Here is a 16,509-nt window from a genome sequence, read left to right as displayed (position 1 = left end):
TGTTCAATTTGTTAATGATTGCTCTATTGAGGTTATCCTATAAATCCAAGCAGGGATTTTTTTTAAAGTTCTACGAAACTAGAACAAATAGTTCAATGTTAGAACATGTGCACAAGGGTGGAAACCTCTGAGATCTGTGGTAGAGGCAAGGTGGTTTATTACCCAATTGTGTAGCCTCCTGATCTTTGGATAAACCGTCCAGGGTCTGCAGGGCTGATTGTCCCATAGGTTGGGAATATCCTCTGTAACGCCTCGTTATAAAACCACTGTTTAAATATACGTGATCTTGTGAAAATGTGGAAGTCTTTTATTGCTGTAAAAGGGACAAACCACATTTAGTGTCCACGTTTGGCATTTTTCTAGCGATGAGATTCTGACTAATTTACATGTACGTATTGTCCAGAAGCATAAGCTGAGCACTATAATGATTATAAAATAATTATGCAATAATTATACAATTAGTATAATTTCCAGAATGGGGTCATTTGAGGGGGATTCTGCTCTTCTAGTACTTAGAGACTCTGTATATGGAGTCCGCAAACTAAGAAAATATGCACTCCAGGAGGCAAATAATGCTGCGTTCCTCTGGAGTCTCACAAAATGGCTAAGCAGTACTGCATAGACACATATGGGGTATTTCCACTTTCAGCAGAAATTGTGTGACATATTTTGATCCAATTTTTACCAATTCCCCTGCATAAAAATGTAAAATTTGGGGCTAAATCTAAATTTTGGTGGTAAAAATGTAATTATTTTTTATTCACTGCCCAATGGCAAACAATTCTGTTACACACCTGTGGTGTCAATATGATCACTGTACCCGTAGATGAATACATTGAGAGGTGGAGTTTGCAACATGGAGTGACTTATGGGGAGTCCTGCTGTTTTGGTACCACAGGGGCTCTCTCAGTAAGTCATGGCACTCGCAAACGATAACGGCAAAATCTGCCCAATTGCATGGCAATTCTTCCCTTTTGACCCTTTCACTATACCTCAAAAGTAGTTTTCGACCACCGATGGTGTATCAGTGTACTCAGGAGAAATACAACAAATTTTAAGGACCATTTTCACCTGCTATCTGTTTCCTTGTAAAAATTAGAAAATTGTGGAAAAAAACAAGAAACATTTTTGTGGGAAAAATATGTTTTTCCTTTTCACAGTTCAACATTGTAAATTTTTGTGAATCTCCTGGGGATTCAAGGTGTTCACCACACATCTAGATAAATTCCTTGATGGGGCTAGTTTCCAAAATGGGGTCACTTGTGGGGGTTTTCCAATGTTTAAGCACATCCGAGGCTCTCCAAAGGCCATGACACCAGCAGACCATTCCATCAAAGTCTAAGTTCCAAAAATCACTCCTTTTCTGAACCCTACCTTGCAACCAGTCAGGAGTTTTCCCCCACCTATGAGGTATCAGCATAACAAATTTTGGGTTCTATTTTGTCTCTATACCCTTGTGAAAATAAATAATTTCGGCAAAAAACATTTTTATTGGAAAAATTAGATTTTTTTTCACGGCTCTATGTTATACTCTTGTGAAACACCTTTGGGTTCAAGGTGCTCACCACACATCTAGATACGTTAATTGATGAGTTTAGTTATCAAAATGGCATCACTTGTGGGTGGTTTCCACAGTTTAAGCACATTAACGACTCTCCAAACCAGACATGGACTCCTTTGTAGCGTTCCAGAGTTATTACCATATAAAGTGACACTGGTCAGAATTGTCCTGGTCATGAACATGAATACAAGCTTGGGGGGTAAAGGAGTTAATGAATCTCAGGATTTTTACCAGCCTGAATGCTGGAAGCCATTGTTATGGTCTTGCTTAAGTATGGGAAAGATAACACTTTACCGGATTCACTCAGACCTCCCTTTTGACAGCTGTCTCAGGATACTGTAAAAAGTTCTGGCTAATATATTGAATAAAGTAATTCATACATCAGCATCAAACAGGCTTTATGCCTAAAAAAATCCATCAATATAATTCTTATACATCTTTTCTTTAGACTTCAGATACCATCAGATAACCGTAGAGGTAGGGCTATATTCTCATTAGACGTTGCAAAAGCATTTGACAGTGTTGAGAGGTCCTACCTACAATTGTAAATAAGAATTTACACTGGACACATGGAAAAAAGTGAGGTCAGACTTTTATTGTTTCTTGCACATAAATTAATAACATTTAGATGTATGCAGGTGTACTCTTGTACAAATCATGACTAACAACTATGATTTCTGGTTAAATTGTTCCATATTCAAAATGTGGAATTCTCTCCTGTGCGAAGTTTCTGATGTTTAACAAGACTTGTTTGAACTGCTAAACATTTTCCACATTCTGAACATGAAAAAGGTTTCTCTACTATATGTGAGTATTCTCATGTGTCACAAGATTTGATTTCTGAGTAAAGCATTTCCCACATGTTGCACATGAAAATGGCTTCTCCCCTGTGTGAGTTCTCTGATGTGCAGCAATACATGATTTACTTGAAAAAGATTTCCCACATTCTGAACATGAAAAAGGTTTCTCCCCTGAGTGAGTATCCTCATGTGTCACAAGATTTGATTTCTGAGTAAAGCATTTCCCACATGTTGCACATGAAAATGGCTTCTCCCCTGTGTGAGTTCTCTGATGTGCAGCAATACATGATTTACTTGAAAAAGATTTCCCACATTCTGAACATGAAAAAGGTTTCTCCCCTGTGTGAGTTCTGTGATGTGCAGCAAGATTTGATTTATTTGAAAAAGATTTCCCACATTCTGAACATGAAAAAGGTTTCTCCCCTGTGTGAGTTTTCTGATGTGTCACAAGAATTGATTTCTGAATAAAGCATTTCCCACATTTTTTACATGAAAATGGCTTATCTCCTGTGTGAGTTCTCTGATGTGCATCAAGATATGATTTACTTGAAAAAGATTTCCCACATTCTGAACATGAAAAAGGCTTCTCCCCTGAGTGAGTATCTTCATGTGTCACAAGAGTTGATTTCTGAGTAAAGCATTTCCCACATGTTGCACATGAAAATGGCTTCTCCCCTGTGTGAGTTCTTTGATGTGCAGCAATATAGGATTTAATTGAAAAAGATTTCCCACATTCTGAACATGAAAAAGGTTTCTCCCCTGTGTGAGTTCTGTGATGTGCAGCAAGATTTGATTTATTTGAAAAAGATTTCCCACATTCTAAACATGAAAAAGGTTTCTCCCCTGTGTGAGTTTTCTGATGTGTCACAAGAATTGATTTCTGAATAAAGCATTTCCCACATTGTTTACATGAAAATGGCTTATCTCCTGTGTGAGTTCTCTGATGTGCATCAAGATATGATTTACTTGAAAAAGATTTCCCACATTCTGAACATGAAAAAGGTTTCTCCCCTGTGTGAGTATCCTCATGTGTCACAAGACTTGATTTCTGAGTAAAGCATTTCCCACATGTTGCACATGAAAATGGCTTCTCCCCTGTGTGAGTTCTCTGATGTGCATCAAGATATGATTTATTTGAAAAAGATCTCCCACATTCTGAACATGAAAAAGGTTTCTCCCCTGTGTGAGTTCTGTGATGTGCAGCAAGATTTGATTTATTTGAAAAAGATTTCCCACATTCTGAACATGAAAAAGGTTTCTCCCCTGTGTGAGTTCTGTGATGTGCAGCAAGATGTGATTTACTTGAAAAAGATTTCCCACATTCTGAACATGAAAAAGGTTTCTCCCCTGTGTGAGTATCCTCATGTGTCACAAGACTTGATTTCTGAGTAAAGCATTTCCCACATGTTGCACATGAAAATGGATTCTCCCCTGTGTGAGTTCTCAGATGTGCATCAAGATATGATTTATTTGAAAAAGATTTCCCACATTCTGAACATGAAAAAGGTTTCTCCCCTGTCTGAATTTTTTGATGTTTAACAAAAAAACTATTACGGTAAAAACATTTTTCATTCTTTGAATTTGAAAATGGCTTTTTTGTAAGAGCAATTGGATTTTTAACGCCTCTTTTGTGGCTTTTATTTTTCTGAACAGTTTTTGAAGCATTAGGAAATAAGTCTTGTTTAAAAGGATCAGATGATAGATCTTTGCTGTGAAGGGATGATGAAATATCTGGAGTAATGGCATTCACTTCAGTTATATCTTGTGTGATATCAAGGCCATCTGATTTAAAAACTGAAGATGTCTGATGTCCCTCTGATCTCCAGGTACAGTCATCTGCCAAGAATAAAACCAATTATTTAATAAAGAATCCTTAATTATATTTTAAATTTCTAGATATATTGCAATTTCTATGGAAATTTTACGTAGAAAAATTGGTTTACCAAGACAAAAACAGTTCACAATCTAAGAGACCTCAGAGCACGAACTAGTAGACCATGAAATTCGCCTACATTTGCAGAAACTACCTCCCTAATATTGGAATAAGAAGCCACCAAAAAATGATATGTGGGTCAAAATGATAGAATTTTTTTTACTTATCTTTCATAAACAAGCCCCTACTCAGGTCCATCGTTTTTCAATGGAAAACTAGAGGGTTTGCGCAATGATTCTTGAATAGCAACAACCAATCAAGCAAATACCAGGCTCCAAAGACAAAATGTCCCCTTCACTTCTGAGCCTTGCCACATGCCCAAACACTGTTAGTGTCCATATTTTTGGCATTGCTATACTGACTAGAAACCACTTAAAAATTTATCTTGTGCATGTCTCTATAAGCACGAGCTGGGCACTATGTATCTGGCACTAAAATGGCATTGTCATGATCCAGTCCAGAGTTTGTTTTCTGCTGTCTGCTCTTTGGACTAGTCATGCGGGGGTTAATCACCTCTGCCTCATTCTGAAGCGGGCTTGGCTATTTCAGTCCTCTGCAGCCTGTGGGCCAGCGTCAGCTATACTGCAACACTATACTTTATTGTTCCTCCTGCCCCTTGATTACCTGGACTTGTGTATGACCCGGCTTGCTCTCTGGGCTCTGGTTCTGGTTTTTCCATTTCTGATACCACACTTTCTGACTGGCTTTGACCCTTTGGCTTGTACCCTGACAACAGCTTACGTCTTACATTTCTGATACCACATTCCTGGTAGGACCTGACTTCTTGCTAGTCACTGACTACGCACTTGCTGTCTGCCTTGGTACTTCTGCTCCCGACAGTTTCTGACTTCGGCTAGTCTGACCACTCTATTACCTGTGACAACTGTGCTGTAGCTCTGTGTTACTACGCTGTGTGGATGTGTGTGCAACCTGTCTTCCCTTACCATCACCCCCTGGTGGAAGTTGCGCTGTACTACAGTGCAGCAGCACGTTACAGGCATATTTGCAATTTTTACTCTGCAACATCAATTGTGTGCAGTTTTCCAGAAAGTGCCTGTTGAGTCAAAATAGTCACTATTCCTATAAATTTCATTAGGGAAATGGAATATGCATATAAAGTCCGTGGAGCCTCATTTAAGAGTCTCAAACACGGGACTAGCCAGATCTTCCTCCAGGGAAGGACCCAGCCAAGGAGTGGCTCCTTTCGGAAATCACCATTACCACCATATTAAGTGGCCCTTTAAGTCAAGTGACTTAAGTGACTTAAAGGGCCACTTAATATGGTGGTAATGGTGGTTTCCGAAAGGAGCCACTCCTTGGCTGGGTCCTTCCCTGGAAGAAGATCTGGCTAGTCCCGTGTTTGAGACTCTTAAATGAGGCTCCACGGACTTTATTTGCATATTTGTATTTCCCAGGGAGCAATGCACCTAGGATTTCACTGATTGAGCGCCTTTGCCGACTGCCGCAGTGTTTTCTTTGACTGGTCTCCCTGAGGTCAGTGATTGTTTCGTGATATTAGGGAAATGGAGTCACTTTATCAGGCTTTCTACTGTTCTGCAGTTCATATAGTTGATCTGCAAATGGTATTGGCAAATTATTCCAGCAAAATCTGCATTCCCATAGCCGAAATGCCGTTCCTTCCACTCTGAGCATTGCCATGTGCCAAGACAGTAGTGTGCAACAATACATACAGTATTATCAGATTTATGACAAGTTTAAAAATAAATTGCGGAGTCCATTTCTTCCTATTACTTTTAGTGGGGAAAAAAAAAAATCATTTTTGTTATTGTGTTACACCTAATGGGTTAACAAACTTCCTGAATGTGCTTTTTGATACTAAGAGTTCAATTTTCTACAGTACAGGCACCTCAAAGTAATTTCAAAAGTGATTGACTAAAAAAAAATTAAAATTAATAAATAGGTTCTAAAAATAAATAGAAAAGATGTTGAAACACCGAAAATGTTTATAATTAACCATTTTGCTTGGTTTCATTTTCTGTTTTAAGGGAGTACAAATTTAAAGGTTGAACATTTCAAAAGGGTGTGAGGAAATACCAAGCAAAACGCGCGTCTCAGGGTCTAATCTGGTAACTATGAAGTGTTTATATGTCCCTTGAAGTGTCTTTATGCTCAACTAATTTCAATCGTGTACTTTGATCCCCATGTGCCCAGCTCTGTGCCTGTTCTTTTAAAATATAGGATTGACTACGAGCTCTTGTACTTTCTATACAGTGGGGAAAAATAGTATTTAGTCAGTCAGCAATAGTGCAAGTTCCACCACTTAAAAAGATGAGAGGCGTCTGTAATTTACATCATAGGTAGACCTCAACTATGGGAGACAAACTGAGAAAAAAAAATCCAGAAAATCACATTGTCTGTTTTTTTTTTCATTTTATTTGCATATTATGGTGGAAAATAAGTATTTGGTCAGAAACAAAATTTCATCTCAATACTTTGTGATATATCCTTTGTTGGCAATGACAGAGGTCAAACGTTTTCTGTAAGTCTTCACAAGGTTGCCACACACTGTTGTTGGTATATTGGCCCATTCCTCCATGCAGATCTCCTCTAGAGCAGTGATGTTTTTGGCTTTTCGCTTGGCAACACGGACTTTCAACTCCCTCCAAAGGTTTTCTATAGGGTTGAGATCTGGAGACTGGCTAGGCCACTCCAGGACCTTGAAATGCTTCTTACGAAGCCACTCCTTCGTTGCCCTGGCAGTGTGCTTTGGATCATTGTCATGTTGAAATGTTGAAAGACCCAGCCACGTTTCATCTTCAATGCCGTGGCTGATGGAAGGAGGTTTGCACTCAAAATCTCACGATACATGGCCCCATTCATTCTTTCATGTACCCGGATCAGTCGTCCTGGCCCCTTTGCAGAGAAACAGCCCCAAAGCATGATGTTTCCACCACCATGCTTTACAGTAGGTATGGTGTTTGATGGATGCAACTCAGTATTCTTTTTCCTCCAAACACGACAAGTTGTGTTTCTACCAAACAGTTCCAGTTTGGTTTCATCAGACCATAGGACATTCTCCCAAAACTCCTCTGGATCATCCAAATGCTCTCTAGCAAACTTCAGACGGGCCCGGACATGTACAGGCTTAAGCAGTGGGACACATCTGGAACTGCAGGATCTGAGTCCATGGTGGCGTAGTGTGTTACTTATGGTAGGCCTTGATACATTGGTCCCAGCTCTCTGCAGTTCATTCACTAGGTCCCCCCGCGTGGTTCTGGGATTTTTGCTCACCGTTCTTGTGATCATTCTGACCCCACGGGGTGGGATTTTGCGTGGAGCACCAGATCGAGGGAGATTATCAGTGGTCTTGTATGTCTTCCATTTTCTAATTATTGCTCCCACAGTTGATTTCTTCACTCCAAGCTGGTTGGCTATTGCAGATTCAGTCTTCCCAGCCTGGTGCAGGGCTACAATTTTGTTTCTGGTGTCCTTTGACAGCTCTTTGGTCTTCACCATAGTGGAGTTTGGAGTCAGACTGTTTGAGGGTGTGCACAGGTGTCTTTTTATACTGATAACAAGTTTAAACAGGTGCCATTACTACAGGTAATGAGTGGAGGAAAGAGGAGACTCTTAAAGAAGTAGTTACAGGTCTGTGAGAGCCAGAAATCTTGATTGCTTGTTTCTGACCAAATACTTATTTTCCACCATAATATGCAAATAAAATGAAAAAAAAACAGACAATGTGATTTTCTGGATTTTTTTTTCTCAGTTTGTCTCCCATAGTTGAGGTCTACCTATGATGTAAATTACAGACGCCTCTCATCTTTTTAAGTGGTGGAACTTGCACTATTGCTGACTGACTAAATACTTTTTTTCCCCACTGTAATCTGTAGTATTTGGAAGTCTGCGCTCCCAGACACATGGATATCTAGTCGCCTTTGTAGTTGATATTGGAGACCACTACATAGATGATTATTTCATCCAAAGCTGGAGCCATGATTTTGGACATGTGTTTGCTCCATTAAATATAATACTGGTCTATAAGCACTTGCACTTTATTATTCCACTTTTGGAACTTCACATTAAATGTCCCATGGATGTAAACCATAGTATTACAGGCTACTTTTCCCAGGTACTAAGATGATTTTATTGGAAACTTATATTTGTGTCAGGATTTATGTGCACATTTTGTCACTAGGAGGAGACAATATACTATCTTTTTTGTTAGAAAGGTCTATGTAGGTCTAATTTAGTATGGATATTCTACCTTTCCTCTAAAAGGGTCTCGAATTTCTAAAATAATTTTCTTGTAATGAATTATGAATGATTAACACTACTAAAGACTAAAGCAAAATTAATTTATACTTATTTGTCATCTCGGCAGTCCGACTTCTTTCATTTGTTCTTACAAATTAGTGCTTTTTTGTTTTGTATTATCTCCATAAAGATTAATTTTATTTGAACATATACTTCCATATATTAATAGGACCTTATTTTGGCTATTTGTCTATATGTTCATTCTACCTCCCAAAAATCAGAATAAGGTTCTCATTTATCCTGCTCTCTCCACTGGGCGCTTACATTGGGGTTTATGTGTAAATTTCCAAATCCCCGATTCTCTGGCACGAGCTGCAAACTCATTTTCTTTAGTGGTTCTTTAAGGGTATGTTCCCATGGTCAGTATTAGGTATCGCTTTGGACGCAGCACATGTCCGCTCCATCCAAAGTGCTGCCGGCTTTTGAATGCAGGTGATTCCGCATGTGTTCATTGAACCATGCGGAAACACAGCGCCCTATACATTGGATGGTGATATTTATCTTGTGGAGACTGAGCGTTTCCGCAAGATAAATAGACATGCTGCGGTGCTGCAGTCTGGAAGGACACAACGCATGTGCGTCTACGCAGGGAAGCCAGAGGAGTCCGTGCATGCATAGTGGAGATGGGATTTCATGAAATATCATCCACTATGCTGTAAATCTGGACGCTGCGGGTTGGATGCTGCGGATGAATGCAACATCCAACCTGCAGCGTTTACTGACCGCGGGAACATGCCTTAAGTGTGCTGTAGAAAAGTAAATCACTTCTTCAAAAGACTTTATTCATTATGTTCAAACATATAACTCTGCTTTTCACCTCTCCAAACAAGCCCTCATCACCACGCTGATCACCTCACATTGTTACACAAGTAGGATTAGAGGATTTTGTTTTCTTTCCTTATTTGCAGATAAGACGTTGTATTCAGTCTTCACCCCTGTTCTGTCTCCGACATTTAATTCATAATCCTGACTATCTGCTTGTTAAATGTTTACAGTGTTTTCTGGCTCCATCTAGTGACCAGAGTCATAATTGCAGTGTTATTCTGTATTTTGCTTTCGCTTTGCTATTTCCCTACATTTGCAATGCATTCTGGAAAGGCTGCAATGCATCTTGGTAGTCCTTGCAAAGTATTATGGTTAGTACAGCCCCGATTTTCCCTCCAGTCCACCATTTTCTTTCTTTCAGGAAACATCTTATTTCTCTTCAACCCTTGTGACAGCATCGCTGGTATGTACTTATGTTTCCTGTATCCAATTCCTATCTCATGCTAGCCTGCTTAGTTAGTTCCCCCTGGTTAGATACTAGTCCAGAAGTTGATTTACATTGTATTATGTATATATGAATCCCTGATGAACCCAGTACTTGTTGTATGCATATATGTTTTTGTATGTAGTTTCACTGCGCCAATATACCAACACGCTCAATAAAACACAGATTCAACTTACAGTATCCTTATTGGACCCTGGTATAGTGGTTTAGCTGCCTGTATAGCTACCTGAAGTCTGCTTCATTTAGTGAGGACAGAACATTGAAACAGCGGCTATCCAGCTAGTGGGAACTCAGAGAAAGAAGAGTCTTCATCCTGCAGGGGCCAGCAAAACAGCGGCCATCCAGCTAGTGGAATTCAGGGAAAAGGCAGACTTCCATCCAGCTTGCAGGAACTAGTGAAATTGCAGCCATCCACCTAGTAAGATTTAAGTCACCGGCTACACAGAGAATAATACAGCTACAGCGATCTCTGCACAGCCAAGCATTCCCCCAAGACACCATGTCTCACAAATCACACAGGACAAAATCTGCTACATCTGTCTCCTCAAAGACTGTTTCCTTTAGCAGCGCGGTCGCCATTGCACCCGCAAATGCTGAAGCCGCCAAAGTGTGAGCAAGCTACGCTGAAGAACCGATGCAACTTAAATTAGAGAAAGCACACTTAGAAGACCAAGAGAAAAGGTCATGCATAGAGAGAGGATCAAGAGAGAAGGTTACGCTTAGTAAGAGATGAGCAAGAGAGAAAGTTAGAGAAGGCACGTGTGGATGCCGACTTAGAGAGCCTAGCAGTAAAAAGAGAAGCTGGCGCAGCACTAGCCGAAGCAGAATTAATAGAAGCCGCGCACAACCCTGAGCTGCATAGCCAAAGCAGTACGTCAAGTCTGAAGTTGCCACTGCAAGATTTGCCACCACGCACATCTCAGTATATTAATGAGCTTCCAGATCCAAACTACAACCAAGAACACGATACATCCAGTGAAGCGAGTGAGAGTCATCATGAGGCTCAGCTCCAGAAAGACGTGGAGCAAAACAATTCTGCTAATGACTACCTTGCCCCTCACCAGGTAACCAACGTGAATCACCTTGCTGACACACCACACGTCACACCGAAGCAATATGACACCAGCTGGCACCACCCTGAGGATACTAACAGGTATGAACGCACCTCACATCACTATCAGGGTGACCCATCATCAGTATACTCTGCTGACCACCGGTTCACAACAGAATTTTGCTAAGTTCTTCACATGACGTGATCTCGTTGCCAAGGGACTCATAAAATTCACTGACCTTGCTGAAGGCTACAGAGCTTGGAAAGCTTCCTTCCAAAATGTCACTAGAGACTTGGGGCTACCACACAGGGAAGAGATAGACCTCTTAGTCAAATACCTGGGCGAAGAGTCAGTAAAACATGCAGTAAGGATCAGAGACATTAATATAAACCACCCTCAAATTGGCCTCAAAGAGATCTGGAAGAGGCTGGATGAGTGTTACGGCTCAGCAGAGGTAATAGAGAGAGCCTTGTTCAAAAGAATCGATGACTTTCCTAAAATATCTAACAAAGGTCTCCAGAAACTTAGAGAACTAAGTGACCTGCTAAAGGAAGTCCTAGTTGCCAAATGTGAAGGTAACCTACAAGGACTTGCATTCCTTGACACCGCCAAAGGTGTTAACCCTATAGTCTTAAAGTGGCCCTACAATTTACAGGAGAGGTGGCTCACACGTGGTTCCACGTACAAATACAAACACAGTGTTCCATTCCCTCCCTTCTCCATTTTTGTAGACTTTATACACAAACAAGCGACAATCAGAAATGATCCCAGCTTTGATTTTGCAACGTCATATGCCACAACGTCACCAGCTGCAAACCCACGCAGAACATCTGTGGTAGTGCACAAGACTTCTGTAACTGGAACTTGGAAAAGAAACATGTCTGCTGGCTGCTCTCAATCAGAGACAAAGGCACAAGATCCTGACAAGCAGTGTCCACTCCATCAGAAGCCTCATCCTCTCCTGAAATGCAGAGCCTTCAGAGGAAAATCTATGCCAGATCGCAGAAGCGTTCTGAAAGAGAATGGTATCTGCTACATGTGCTGCTCATCCACAACTCATCTCGTCAAGGATTGTAAGGCCAGTGTAAAATGCACAGAATGTGGCACCACAGATCATAACACTGGTCTACACCCTGGCACAGCTCCATGGAGTGCACAAAACACGCCAGCTGACAGTGAGCATGGCGGGGAGGAAAGGAGCACTGATGCAACTACACCAGAGATCACTTCACAATGTACTGAAGTCTGTAAAGGGACAATAAACAGTAGGTCCTGTTCAAAAATATGCCTCGCCAGAGTGTACCCAAAGGAACACAGAGACAAAGCTGTAAGACTGTATGCTATCTTGGATGATCAAAGTAATCGATCCTTGGCTAGATCAACATTCTTTGACCTATTCAACATCAAAGGGCCAAGCACTCCCTACTCATTAAAGACGTGTGCAGGTACTGTTGCAACAGCAAGTGTAGGAAAGCTACTGACTACCAAATTGAGTCCTTAGATGGACAATTCTGCCTACCACTACCTACAATCATCGAGTGCAATCAGATCCCAGACAACAGATCTGAAATTCCTACGCCAGATGTGGCAATCCATCACGCTCACTTGAAACGCATAGCACCCCTATCCCGGAACTTGACCATCAGGCACAGATAATACTGCTGTTGGGGAGAAATATCCTACAGGGTCATAAAGTGAGAAGTCATATCAATGGACTCCACAATGCTCCCTATGTTTTTGTTTGTAGTTTCACTGCGCCAATATACCAACACGTTCAATAAAGCACAGATTCAACCTACAGTCTCCTTACTGGAGGCCGGTATAGCCGTTTAGCTGCCTGTATAGCTACCTGAAGTCTGCTTCATTTAGTGAGGACAGAACAACCCCGGCTTTTCATTTTGGGGGAACATATCCTTTCATGGATAACCCACTGCTCAAAGCAGGATTTACTAAATCATCCCAGACTAATGTCTGTGCAGCCTCTGTTTGAAGACTTCCATTGAAGGAGTACTCCCCACCTCTCGGGGCAGCCTGTTCCACTCATTGATCACCCTGTCAAAAAGTTTTTTTCTAATATCTAATCTGTGTCTCCTCCCATTCAGTTTCATCCCATTGCTTCTAGTCTTTCCTTGTGCAAATGAGAATAAAGATGATCCTTCTACAATGTGACAGTCCTTGAGATATGTGTAGACAGCTATTAAGTCTCCTCTCAGTCTTTTTTGCAAGCTAAACATTCCCAAATCCTGTAACCGTTCGTCATAGGACATGGTATGCAGACCGGTCACCATTCTGGTCGCTGTTCTCTGAACTTGCTCCAGTTTGTTGATGTCTATTTTAAAATGTGGTGCCCAAGCCTGGACACAGTATTCCAGATGAGGTCTGACCAAAGAGGAGTAGAGGGCAATAATGACTTCACGTGATCTAGACTGAATGCTTCTGTTAATACATCCCAGAATTGTATTTGCCTTTTTTGCTGCTGAATCACACTGTTGACCCATGTTCAGGCTGTGATCTATTAGTATACCCAAGTCTTTTTCACATGTGCTGTTGCTTAGCCCTATTCCTCATAAACAATACCCTAAAAAGATCCTTTATTGATTAAAAAACCAATATGATTATACACCAAAATCCGTGACATAAAACAATACACAAAAATTGTGTTCAACCATTACCCATAAAGGGAATGCCTAGGAATCCCTGGTGTATCGCCTAAGCTTACACCTGCCTGGCCGCAGAGGTTGGCACCCTAGGGGGGGAACGTTGTGGCGCCCCCGCTCAACGATTGCTTACCCTAGGGGCCCTGATATACCCTACAACCAATAGGGAGACCCACTACCCGATGCCTATAGGAACCCCTAGCACTAGACATAGATACTCCTACTCTAAAGAGGGCCCTAGATCACCCGCCACCTGCACCTATGTGTCCCAAAATAGGTGCAGTAGCTATTGCACCTATTCTGGGACACATCTCATCATGACATAAAGCCTCCTGATGAGCCTAAGCAGGCGAAATGTGTTGAGGCGCTAATTATCACATGACAGGTGTCGGGTGACACAGATGAGTATCGCTATATTGCAAGTCTGTGACACATTGTATATCTGTTTTTCTTATTTGGCTGAACATTGTGTTATGTGAGCTAGCAACACTGCACCATTAGGATGTCTTTGACTACCTTTATGGCATTGGTGATATCTTGCTAGCGATATTGTGTTTGTTTTTTGAGGTTGCTATTAGCTCTGACAAAAGGTGTTGTAGCATCAAGGCTGTTATATTGCCACTTGACACTTATTTATCTGACAATCTGTTCAATCAATTTATGAGCCCTCTTTAATTTGATAACTATGCATTGCATCCTTTACCCAGTTATCAGTGATTCATATTACTGGAAGGGTTTTTTTATTATACTTGGTTACCCGGTTTGTCACCATATGCCAATTGTGTTCTCTTGATTTTAATTTCAAAGGGATCTAGGGCCCTCTTTAGAGTAGAAGTATTTTGGTTTTTTAATCAATAAAGGATCTTTTTAGGGTAATATATTAAGGCCCTTGGTATATTCATAATTTGAGTTTAGCCCTATTCCACCCATTCTGTATATTATTTTATCATTTTTATTGCCCAGATGTAGTACTTTGCATTTTTCCCTGTTAAAAACCATTCTGTTAGTTGCTGCCCATTTCTCCTGTTTATTTATATATTTTTGAATCCTCTCTCTTCTCTAGTATTAGCTATCCCTCCTAGCTTTGTGTCATCAGCAAATTTAATCAGTTTACCCTCAATTCCTTCATCTAAATCATTGCTAAAGATGTTGAGCAATACAGGGCCCAGGACAGAGCGCTGTGGTACCCCACTTGAGACATTCTTCCAACTGGATGTGCTGCCATTTATGACCTCTCTTTGGGTTTGATCACTAAGCCAGTTATGAATCCACCTAACAGTTGCCTTGTCCATTCCATACTTAGTCATTTTTTTCAATAAGGATTGTGTGAGATACTTTGTCAAATGCTTTGCTGAAGTTAAGATATACTATATCTACAGCATTTCCTTGATCCACCCAGTAAGTGATTCTGTCATAGAAGAAAAGTAAGTTGGTCTGACATGACTTATTAGTTACAAACCCTTGCTGACTCTGGTTAATCACTTCATTCTTATCCAGGTATTGACATACGGTACATTTTGTTTAAAAATTTGCTGAAAGATCTTTCCTGGTATAGAAGTCAGACTCACTGGCCTATAGTTCCCTGGGTCCACCTTCTTCCTCTTTTTGAAGATGGGAACAACATTTGCTCTTCTCCAGTCTTCTGGGACTTCTCCTGTTCTCCAAGAAGGTTCAAAGATTATGGAGAGTGGTTCAAAAACTTGTTCTGCCATCTCCTTCAGTACTCTGGGGTGTAATTCATCTGGACCTGGAGACTTGAATTCATTTAGGTTAGCTAAGTGTTTCCTCAATAGCTTTCTGTTTATAGATAGCCTGGATTCTCCTATTTCTTTAATATGACAGTGAAGATCAGTTGATGTTACATTTCCTTTCTGAGAGAAAACAGATGCAAAATAGGAATTTAAAAGTTTGGCCTTCTCAACATCCATTCTTACCATTTCATCATTTTCATCCTGTAAAAATCCTATAGCATCTTTGACTTTTCTTTTACTTTGAATATATCCCCAAAATCCTTTTTTATTGCTTTTGATGTCTCTTGCATGCCTTAATTCATTGTCAGCTTTAGTTAATCTGATTCATGCCCTGCAGGTTCTGCAGACAGCATTATGTTCTTCTTTAGTTACGTCTCCCTCTTTCCATTTGATAAACATTTCATTCTTCCTTTTTAGCATGTGTTTCAGTTCTGTGTTCATCATCCTGGTTTCCGTAAATACTTCCTATTCTTCCCTCTTTTCGGAATTGTTAATGATTGTGCTTTGAGAATCTAATTTTTCAAGATTTCCCATCCTTCCTGGACATTTTTGTCTCTAAGGATATCCAGCCATTGGATCCCTCTGATTCTCTGAGTCTCCAAACCCCTTTACCCCTAAGGGTGGTTTGCACGTTCATGACCGGGCCAATTTTTACAATTCTGACCACTGTCCCTTTATGGGGTAATAACTTTGGAACGCTAGCATGGATCCCGGTGATTCTGACAATGTTTTCTCGTGACATTTTGTAAGTCATGTTAGTGGTAAAATTTCATTGATATAAGTTGCGTTTATTTGTCAAAAAAAAGGAAAATTTGACGAAAATTTTGAGAATTTCACAATTTTCCAAATTTGAATTTTTATGCCCTTAAATCACAGAGATATGGCACACAAAAAACTTAATAAACAACATTCCACACATGTTTACTTTACATCAGCAAGTTATAAGGGTTAAAAGTTGACCAGCGATTTCTCATTTTTACAACACCATTTTATTTTTAGGGACCACATCACATTTGAAGTCACTTTGAGGGGTCTATATGATAGAAAATACCCAAAAGTAACACCATTCTAAAAACTGCACCCCTCAAGGTGCTCAAAACCACATTCAAGAAGTTTATTAACCCTTCAGGTGCTTCACAGGAATTTTTTGAATGTTAAAAAAAATGAACATTTAACTTTTTTTCACAAAAAAATAACTTCAGGTCCA

At 40.3% G+C, this 16,509-nt stretch overlaps 1 protein-coding gene across 5 annotated transcripts in view; it reads right to left on the bottom strand.

Moving 5' to 3' along the window:
• Window positions 1-2,136: 2,136 nt before the first annotated feature.
• LOC141053008 (uncharacterized) overlaps window positions 2,137-16,509 on the bottom strand; it is a 76,321-nt gene continuing 61,948 nt past the window's right edge. For all 5 annotated transcript variants that reach the window (XM_073550330.1, XM_073550331.1, XM_073550328.1 and 2 more), the window contains one exon: window positions 2,137-4,197. In XM_073550330.1, coding sequence (XP_073406431.1) covers window positions 2,363-4,197 — 1,835 coding nt within the window. In that variant the 3' untranslated portion in view covers window positions 2,137-2,362. The remainder of the gene's footprint in view (window positions 4,198-16,509) is intronic.

The sequence above is a fragment of the Dendrobates tinctorius genome, unplaced genomic scaffold (genome assembly GCF_039654945.1).
Source record: "Dendrobates tinctorius isolate UK_male_01 unplaced genomic scaffold, ASM3965494v1 ptg000164l, whole genome shotgun sequence".
NCBI lineage: Eukaryota > Metazoa > Chordata > Amphibia > Anura > Dendrobatidae > Dendrobates > Dendrobates tinctorius.
This window is presented reverse-complemented; position numbering and strand designations above follow the sequence as displayed.